The sequence below is a fragment of the Asparagus officinalis genome, chromosome 3 (assembly GCF_001876935.1).
Source record: "Asparagus officinalis chromosome 3, Aspof.V1, whole genome shotgun sequence".
Lineage (NCBI taxonomy): Eukaryota > Viridiplantae > Streptophyta > Magnoliopsida > Asparagales > Asparagaceae > Asparagus > Asparagus officinalis.
The window spans coordinates 12071179-12081512 of NC_033796.1; the positions used below are offsets into that span (position 1 = coordinate 12071179).

General features: G+C 35.7%; 2 protein-coding genes across 4 annotated transcripts; one reads left to right on the forward strand and one right to left on the reverse strand.

Moving 5' to 3' along the window:
• Positions 1183–4700, forward strand: LOC109833022. Of its 3 annotated transcripts, none has more exons than XM_020400550.1 (9): positions 1183–1299; positions 1384–1446; positions 1528–1653; positions 1724–1819; positions 1900–2007; positions 2088–2237; positions 2403–2519; positions 2616–2804; positions 3164–4700. In XM_020400550.1, the coding sequence occupies exons 2-9, from the start codon at positions 1404–1406 to the stop codon at positions 4516–4518; spliced, it is 2184 nt and encodes a 727-aa protein (XP_020256139.1). In that variant the 5' UTR covers positions 1183–1299; positions 1384–1403; the 3' UTR covers positions 4519–4700. The 3 variants fall into 3 exon arrangements, with proteins under 3 accessions (XP_020256139.1, XP_020256140.1, XP_020256141.1); XM_020400551.1 differs by having other exon boundaries at positions 1900–1977; XM_020400552.1 differs by lacking the exon at positions 1900–2007.
• LOC109834634 (calmodulin-like protein 12) lies at positions 5346–9971 on the reverse strand. Its single transcript, XM_020402667.1, has 8 exons — positions 9852–9971; positions 8716–8873; positions 8532–8612; positions 8275–8405; positions 6927–7024; positions 5791–5948; positions 5607–5687; positions 5346–5480 (listed from the first exon to the last, which is right to left on the reverse strand). Exons 1-8 carry the CDS (start codon positions 9925–9927, stop codon positions 5346–5348), a joined length of 918 nt encoding a protein of 305 aa, XP_020258256.1. The 5' UTR covers positions 9928–9971.

A 10334-nucleotide genomic window follows, 5' to 3' on the forward strand; every position in this document is an offset into this window, starting at 1 on the left:
CTCAACCAAAGATCTCACCTTGCTCACAATATCTCCCTCTCACAATGCTCAAAAGATTCCTCAATCTCTGATAAAAAACCCTCACAAATCGTTTCCCTATTTATATCAAAACAAAACCCCAATCAGACTGCAAATAGGAAACCTGCGTATGCAAAAAACCCGCTATAAGTCGACTTATCAGTGTGCACAAGTCGACTTGACAGAGAGAAAATCAACAACTGGAGAACACTTCATAAGTCGACTTAACAGACTGTTAAGTCGACTTGCCATAAGTCGACTTAACAGTCATGCTAAGTCGACTTGACAGAGGCTAAAATCACAATTCGGCTGCAGATCGTAAGTCGACTCGTGCACAGTGCATGAGTCGACTTATGCCAGTTTTTCTATGTGTTCGTGGGCCTGGGCCTTATCCGGTTCACAGTGTGGTGCAGGACAGATTCTACCACACCCATGGCAGACACCACACCAGGGTGTGGTGGAGTCTGTTTTGGGTTATTCTTCACGTTTTTCACAATTCCTTCGCCGTTTTCACACAACGTACAGTCGAAAAGAAACTTTTTGAAGACAACTCAATTTTTAAAGAAACCAAATCAAACTGTGCAAGCACGGACGTAACGCTTGTATGAATAAGAGCATGATATATCTTCTAACTATGAAAGTTCAAAACCTTGGTAAATTCTTCTCGGTGCAAAGGAGGGCGATGATGACTCCTCAAATGCAAATTCTTCTCAGGATTCAGGCCATCAGCCCATGATGTAACCCACTGCCCCTCTCTTATTGGGCTTATCGGTCTGGCCCAAATCCAACCCTACCAATAATATAACATTAAGAAGTGCTGAAGTATTGAAGATCACAGCCTTAGCCATGGTGGTGCTAATCATTCCAGCAGTTAGTTTTTTCAAAAAGGGGGCCCTATGCACAGATACTTTATAGCTCACAAGATGCTGAAAAAACTCAGAGCCATTATGAGATTAGCATGGTCAAAGACGTAAGTTAGGCCCCCTAGTCCACCTATCACTTGCTTTGCCATCAAGAAATCAACTAAACAGTGCATCTGGTCTTCACTAAACGTCGCCGAAAGTTCAATAATCCCTACCGTTTGATTATAATTAAGATCACAATGTTTGGACCCACTCATAGCATCATAGAATTCTATAGGTGATTTCAAAATGATGAGGATTGCGAATTAAGCAATGTGATCACATGAGAAGTATTAATATGCCTATTGAGATCTCTTACGCATAATCAGCTGTCTTTGCAGATTTTTTAGCTAATTTGAAGGTGCACTTCATCATCATGGTATAGAATTTGGTTGCTCTTTACTCTGATTTAAAGCCTCTATTGGGGTCAGATTGAAACTAGCCTCTCTCTTTGAAATTGTAGGCCTTGGGTTGAATCAAGTTATGACCAATGAGATGGGGAATCAAAATACAAATGGTTTTCTAGGTAAGTATTTCGACTGAGAATTGAATGGAATTCTTTTCTGGGCATTGCATGTTGAATTGATCTTATGCTCGTTGTTCTCAGCTTCAGAGCGAGAAAACAATGAGTCTGCTTATCTTACAAGTCAATCTTCTCTCAATGCTTCATCTATGTCGAATGAATTAGATGGACTGAAGAGTCTTACTGGTTCCCTTAGTCATAGTTCTCCAAGTAAGTTAATTCTGGATTATAACTTAATATCATCGTGGACTTGATTTCTTACGTTGAACTGTAATTGTAGATTTGGATAAACCTGAGAGCCCAAAACTTGCTAATCGTGGATATCTGGAACCTACGGTTGAGACAACTCAGTCCATTTCATCAGGAGAAAATGAAGGTAAAAACTTTTGAAGTCTAGACTAGATAAGCTTCCGTGGCAATAATTATACGTATGGCATTTTATTTTTCATGTATCAGAGGAAGAACACAGTCAGAAGGTTGTTACCGATGAACCTTTGAAATCTTCCGTTGTGCAAAATGATGTACTTAACGAGGGTCCGTCAATTCTTTCAAGAGAAAATGAGGGTATTTTGTTATTTTTGACTAATAGTTTACGTATAATACTCCAATGACTTCAATTTTTATATCGCCTTTTCTTTGTGTAGCTTACGAGAAACAAGATGCCAATATGGTACCTGCCGATGAAGATTTAGATTCAAAAATTATGTCAAATGAACATCATGCTGGTTTTGCTAGGAATGAATCCTCAGAAGTAGATGGCAGTCTTATCATAAGGGAAACATCAGAAACAACAGGTTAGCAACTCATCACAGTCAATTATTGATCATAATAAAGTAAAATTAGCAATTATTGGCTGGGGTTGTTCAAATCTTAGTAGATAGAAAAGGTTCATCGTTTTCGTAGATCAGTAAATTTATCATCACTTTTTATGAAAATCGCATTGCTGTTCTCACTCTCAGAGGAAGAGAACAATGAGGCTCCTGAAATCATTAAGGAACATCCAAAAGCTTTTTCTACCTCGAGTTGTGTAGACGACCTGAAATATTCAACTCATTCTCTTCCATATGATCATCAGGGTAAAAATCATTTCTTGATTTTATGCTTTATTACCTCTATTGTCCTGGATAAGGATTACTCATATCAATGATTTTTCCCCCCATATTATTTTATAGCTTCAGAAGAACATAAAGCTGAGAAATCAGATACTGGTGAATGTTTCAAACATGTGGGTTTCTCAAATGATACAGGGCTAACTTTGCCAACAGAATTTGAGGCTGTTCATAAGCAGACTCCTTCAGAAGACAATGAGTCATTAGAAAAAGATGACGTCCTTATTCATAACCAAACACATGAAGCAAGAGGTCAGTAACTTGTACGTGAAGCTCCATTATCTTTTTTCTTTGAACTAATTAGTAGGAATTTTATTTGCCTAGTTCAGGTTTTAGGTGAATTAAAGCGTACCTTCAGTCATATCACACAAATTAATTATCTATACTCTAGTCTACGTAGGCATAGAGATTAAGTTACAAAAAAAATCAAGATGAAACAATAACAAACAGATGAGATACTGATGCAGAAATATATGTCCATGTATCAGTCTTTGTGCAAAAGTTTGATTGTGTGTGTATGATCACCTATCATATATTAGAAAGCAACCTGTGATGAATACCCTAATCACTACTTTTTATCTTCTTCTAAAATCATAATTTGATGATTTCAGTGGAAGAAAAGACAAATACTTTGGCTCAAGAATCAACAGAGGAAGCCGATGAGTTTGTAGATAGTATAGTAGAGAGGCAGAATCAAAGTCTTCCAGCAAACATCAACCAAGAAAACAAGATAGACGATTTACCAGTTGAAGGCAGCAACTCAATAGGAGACATGGTACCGGTGATTAATAGTATCCAAGTAATTGAAGATCATATTGACCAAGATAGAGAACGAAAATGTGAAGAGTTAGAAGCAGGCCAATCTGTTGCTTATTTAGATGCTGTTGACTCGGAAATTGAGAAATTAATTATGGAAGACTTTGCAAATGGAGACAAAGAAGCTTCTACCGCCGAATCAAACAAACTATTAGAAGAACTAAAGATGGATGATATTGACACAGATAGTTTTGAAATACAACTTAATGCCGTTGAGCCTAAGGGAGAAGAAAAGGATGATGGAAACGATGCTAGACTCGAAGAGGCAGTATTTGAGATATCTCTTCAAACTGATTACACTTCAAATTTGATGCCTGAAATTTTGAGTAAGAATATAGAGGTAGAGACAGCGCCGGTGATAGAATCTGCAATAGTATCAGATATTTCTGTCGCAGATAACAAACATGAAGAGGCAACCGAATATGAAGAACTTGGTGATCAGAAGAAAGAGCAAATTTTCCAAACAACTCCGACAGAAATAATCAGACCTGCTTCAGCTCAATACCTTGAAGAGTTTGAGAATAAATGCATTCTGAATGAAAATGAAACACCAAAAACCAATGAATTCTCGATCGTCAACAATAATAATGCACTTCTCGCTGAGGCTAAATCAGAAACCAAGATACAGTTGCAAGAAAAGATTACCAAGAACAATGAAGAAGTCAGTAGAGAATTGAGCCAAGAAAAACCCTTTGAGACTGAGGTCACTGAAACTGAAAAAGTGAAATGTCTCATTTACACATCAGAAAGAAGTAATCTTGATGCCGATGAAAGCTCGCCAAACTACGTCAGGGACCAAATTCCTTCTATGGGTCAAGAGAAAGCCACTAAAGGTGAAGTTTTTACCTCTGAAACTTCTGATACTGAAGAAATTGTCAGGGAATATCTTGTCAGTACAAACCAAGAATCTGATAAAAGCCCATTACTTGATAGAAAGCCAGAGGAGAGTGAAGACTTTGGGAATCTGAGAACACAATTAGGAAACATTATGAAAGAGGAACCTGCATTGAAGAATGATGGCAGTCTTTTTTCGAAGAGAACTGTTGAAGCCAAGAAATCAATGGCTTCTTTAGACAAGGCCAGAGAGAAACAGAAGAGAAAATCTTCTCTCTTTCACAATTTTATGTGTTGCACAACAGCCATAAATTGACGGTTAAATTTTGCTTGGCCTCTCTTTATGTTGCTTTTTCCTGTATGTTTACAGTTTTGAAACTTGTTGAGTGGATGTGAAGAGCGTGAAAAAGATTGAGAAATATCTTGATTGTATTTGCAAAGTTTGAATGCCCTTGCTATAATGTGATTCCATAATTTATAAATTATATATTTTTTTTAATAAAATACCACGCTATGATGCTATTGCTAGATTAGTACTTCCAACTTTTTAGTAACTGGATTTTTACGTTCCACATATAAATTTTGATTAAATTAGAACTTATATATTCCTACATTTCTTTGTTTTCATATGTGACAGACTACAGACTTGGATCATTTATTTGATTTGAGTAGTGGCTAACAGGGAAGTTGTGAAAAACTGAAAGACTGGTTTTGGCCTGAGTACAGGAATTAATGCAGAAATATCTACGTGTATTCTCTTCTAGCAGTTCCTCTAAATTTGCCTCACTTTTACTACTTTCCCCTGGTATTCTAGTTATCTTGTTTGCTCACATTTCTTCTACTCTAGAATTTATACGTACAAATCCCCAACATTTCGTAGACCATCAATTTACATATATAAATCTTCAAACGAAATTAGATGAACTTCTACATTTTTAACCTCAAATGAGATATCCAACTAAATGAAAGGCTTTATTCCCCTGCTATGTTAGAGGGTTAAAAAAAGAAGAAGAAAAGGAATACATGATGATGACCCTGTTACTAATAACATCATACAATACGTAGCTCTTTTGTACTTGTTACAAAAAACACGGGGTCATTCACCAAAGACTGCTTCAGTAGAGAATTTGAAAAACAAGTTGATTACATATTTTGCATCAGTTGCACAAACTCTTGATAATTCACTTGTCCATCGCCATCCAAATCGGCCTCTCTAATCATTTGTTCCGCCTCTTCCTCCGTCAGTTTCTCACCGAGACTGATCATCACATTTATTAGCTACAAGGACAAAACAAAATACATTAACTAAAAAAGTAAAAATAAGGCAGGAAAATGTATCCTTTTTTTGTTGATAAAATGAAACTAAATACCAATTATACAAGTACGTATAAAAGATTAATTTACCTCGTTGGCTGATATATACCCATTCTGATCCCTGTCAAAGACCTTGAAAACTTCCCTCAGTTCCTCTTCTGCATCAGTTTCCTGCAATTGACAGAAGTTCAGTTATCCCACTTAAACCATTATTGATTTATTTATTACGTCAGGGTTTGTTTCAAAGTAAATTGTAACCATTGACAATGTTTACCTTCATTTTTCTAGTCATTTGATTTAAGAACTCCCCAAATTCCACGTTCTCATTGCCCTCTACGTTAAATTTGCTCATTATATGCAATAACATTTCTTCTTTAGGATCCTGGCCTAATGATTTGATTACAGTGGCTAGTTCCTCCAACGCAGAGCAACCTTCAAAGCCAATAAGATGAATAAAAATTAGTAGTCAGAGAAAATCTAATCCAAGATATTAACTCATGTCAAATCAAAATCAATAAAAATCGGGAACTTGATGTAAAAAGTGAAATTTTGGCTCACAGCCTCCAAAAGTCACCTGTCATGGGAATAGTGACAAACATGTCCCTCTTTCAAGGGGAAATATTTATCGTAGAATGAATCAAATCAAGGATTAAGTTCATAAGTTGACCGTAGTAACACGCTTTAGAAATTCTGGAGTTTTGACCCTAACAAAATATCTCCTTAACTATTAGGGTTAGGTGTTTTTTTTTTTATTATAGAAAATTGGGGTGAGATGGTAATATGTTGCTTTACATGAAACTAACCTTTATATGAGCATATAGTCACTTTCAAAAGCATGTATTGATCAAAACAACTTAGGAGGCTGACCAACCGGGGGAAAAAAAGGAGAAAAACTGTCATTTTAGAAAACTACATTTTAAGTCTTATATGTACAATATCAGAGTAATAGAAAATGCTAAAAGATTATCGATATACATATAATTATTTCTACACATCTTTTAGCAAATTTAACTGTGTATAAATGCTGCCTTTTTCTTGGCTTTCTGAATACTCTCTCTCTCTCTCTCTCTCTCTCTCTCTCATAAAAGAACTCAATCGAAATCAAATCAAAACGATCAAAATTCATTTTCAATCTGGTTCCTTTATGAATCCTCATGCCCATTTAGCAAAGAGAGGCAACAATCAACACAATGAATACCTAAATCCAAAAACTTATCAACTTTTGCAAAAATCATGAAAACAAGGAATTAGCGAGGAAATAATGCACGACAATGGTGCATGAAATAAAGAAACAAAACTAAAAAAGGGCAATTCCAAAACAATTGACCACCAAAAACCCAAGTGCAATATAACTATAGGCAATGATTAAATATAAGAAATTAGTATATTTATGAGGGAGGAAGAACAAACCATCTCCATCTTTATCAAAGAGGCTAAGAGCTTCAACAAACTCAGACATGTGCTCCTCATCATGAACAAGACCCATCTCCACACTCACAGTACTCACGACGAACAGAAAAAGAAATTAAGAAAGAACAAGGGTGTCAATTAATGAAAGGAGAGAGCAAAGCTAAGCTATTTGTAAGGAGGCAAAATCTAGAGACATGGAATAAAAAGCTAACTCCTAATGAACGTCGACAGCTCTGACTCTTTTTAGCTCTGTTCAATTGATAACCAGTCAAAACAAACACGAGTAAAGAAACAGTACGAGGGTTGTTTCCTCAATTGAGACGGGGCTCTTATCCATAAAAAGTGTTGGCTTATACTATTCATGCTTCCAATTGAATTTTTGCCATGATCTTTGAACAATCCGAGAGAGAACCTTTTTTGGGTTGAAGACGTGCAATTTGGGGAGGTCAATTTTCTGACCGTGATTGACAACTCATTAGTCTCAAATCAAATTTCTGTGGAGTTGAAAGAGGAAAAAAAAATTCCTGCGTTTTTCAAACACTGGAAAGCTCCAGAGATTAGGTGACCATTTAAGGATGGATTTTGGGATGTGTGATTTATCTGAAGTCAGCCTAAAACTTTTTAGTAAGTTTCGTGTGCAAGTAATTGCACCTTATATAGATGAAAAATATTTCCAAGATTCAGTCAGCGACTACAATTAATATTAGAGGTCATTGGCCCAATTGAATTGCTATTTGAAAAGGATTCGGATCCTCTCCACTACAAAAAAAACAGTGGAGGGACCACTACATAATCAAACTTATATATTCCTACATTTCTTTGTTTTCATATGTGACAGACTACAGACTTGGATCATTTATTTGATTTGAGTAGTGGCTAACAGGGAAGTTGTGAAAAACTGAAAGACTGGTTTTGGCCTGAGTACAGGAATTAATGCAGAAATATCTACGTGTATTCTCTTCTAGCAGTTCCTCTAAATTTGCCTCACTTTTACTACTTTCCCCTGGTATTCTAGTTATCTTGTTTGCTCACATTTCTTCTACTCTAGAATTTATACGTACAAATCCCCAACATTTCGTAGACCATCAATTTACATATATAAATCTTCAAACGAAATTAGATGAACTTCTACATTTTTAACCTCAAATGAGATATCCAACTAAATGAAAGGCTTTATTCCCCTGCTATGTTAGAGGGTTAAAAAAAGAAGAAGAAAAGGAATACATGATGATGACCCTGTTACTAATAACATCATACAATACGTAGCTCTTTTGTACTTGTTACAAAAAACACGGGGTCATTCACCAAAGACTGCTTCAGTAGAGAATTTGAAAAACAAGTTGATTACATATTTTGCATCAGTTGCACAAACTCTTGATAATTCACTTGTCCATCGCCATCCAAATCGGCCTCTCTAATCATTTGTTCCGCCTCTTCCTCCGTCAGTTTCTCACCGAGACTGATCATCACATTTATTAGCTACAAGGACAAAACAAAATACATTAACTAAAAAAGTAAAAATAAGGCAGGAAAATGTATCCTTTTTTTGTTGATAAAATGAAACTAAATACCAATTATACAAGTACGTATAAAAGATTAATTTACCTCGTTGGCTGATATATACCCATTCTGATCCCTGTCAAAGACCTTGAAAACTTCCCTCAGTTCCTCTTCTGCATCAGTTTCCTGCAATTGACAGAAGTTCAGTTATCCCACTTAAACCATTATTGATTTATTTATTACGTCAGGGTTTGTTTCAAAGTAAATTGTAACCATTGACAATGTTTACCTTCATTTTTCTAGTCATTTGATTTAAGAACTCCCCAAATTCCACGTTCTCATTGCCCTCTACGTTAAATTTGCTCATTATATGCAATAACATTTCTTCTTTAGGATCCTGGCCTAATGATTTGATTACAGTGGCTAGTTCCTCCAACGCAGAGCAACCTTCAAAGCCAATAAGATGAATAAAAATTAGTAGTCAGAGAAAATCTAATCCAAGATATTAACTCATGTCAAATCAAAATCAATAAAAATCGGGAACTTGATGTAAAAAGTGAAATTTTGGCTCACAGCCTCCAAAAGTCACCTGTCATGGGAATAGTGACAAACATGTCCCTCTTTCAAGGGGAAATATTTATCGTAGAATGAATCAAATCAAGGATTAAGTTCATAAGTTGACCGTAGTAACACGCTTTAGAAATTCTGGAGTTTTGACCCTAACAAAATATCTCCTTAACTATTAGGGTTAGGTGTTTTTTTTTTTATTATAGAAAATTGGGGTGAGATGGTAATATGTTGCTTTACATGAAACTAACCTTTATATGAGCATATAGTCACTTTCAAAAGCATGTATTGATCAAAACAACTTAGGAGGCTGACCAACCGGGGGAAAAAAAGGAGAAAAACTGTCATTTTAGAAAACTACATTTTAAGTCTTATATGTACAATATCAGAGTAATAGAAAATGCTAAAAGATTATCGATATACATATAATTATTTCTACACATCTTTTAGCAAATTTAACTGTGTATAAATGCTGCCTTTTTCTTGGCTTTCTGAATACTCTCTCTCTCTCTCTCTCTCTCTCTCTCTCATAAAAGAACTCAATCGAAATCAAATCAAAACGATCAAAATTCATTTTCAATCTGGTTCCTTTATGAATCCTCATGCCCATTTAGCAAAGAGAGGCAACAATCAACACAATGAATACCTAAATCCAAAAACTTATCAACTTTTGCAAAAATCATGAAAACAAGGAATTAGCGAGGAAATAATGCACGACAATGGTGCATGAAATAAAGAAACAAAACTAAAAAAGGGCAATTCCAAAACAATTGACCACCAAAAACCCAAGTGCAATATAACTATAGGCAATGATTAAATATAAGAAATTAGTATATTTATGAGGGAGGAAGAACAAACCATCTCCATCTTTATCAAAGAGGCTAAGAGCTTCAACAAACTCAGACATGTGCTCCTCATCATGAACAAGACCCATCTCCACACTCACAGTACTCACGACGAACAGAAAAAGAAATTAAGAAAGAACAAGGGTGTCAATTAATGAAAGGAGAGAGCAAAGCTAAGCTATTTGTAAGGAGGCAAAATCTAGAGACATGGAATAAAAAGCTAACTCCTAATGAACGTCGACAGCTCTGACTCTTTTTAGCTCTGTTCAATTGATAACCAGTCAAAACAAACACGAGTAAAGAAACAGTACGAGGGTTGTTTCCTCAATTGAGACGGGGCTCTTATCCATAAAAAGTGTTGGCTTATACTATTCATGCTTCCAATTGAATTTTTGCCATGATCTTTGAACAATCCGAGAGAGAACCTTTTTTGGGTTGAAGACGTGCAATTTGGGGAGGTCAATTTTCTGACCGTGATTGACAACTCATTAGTCTC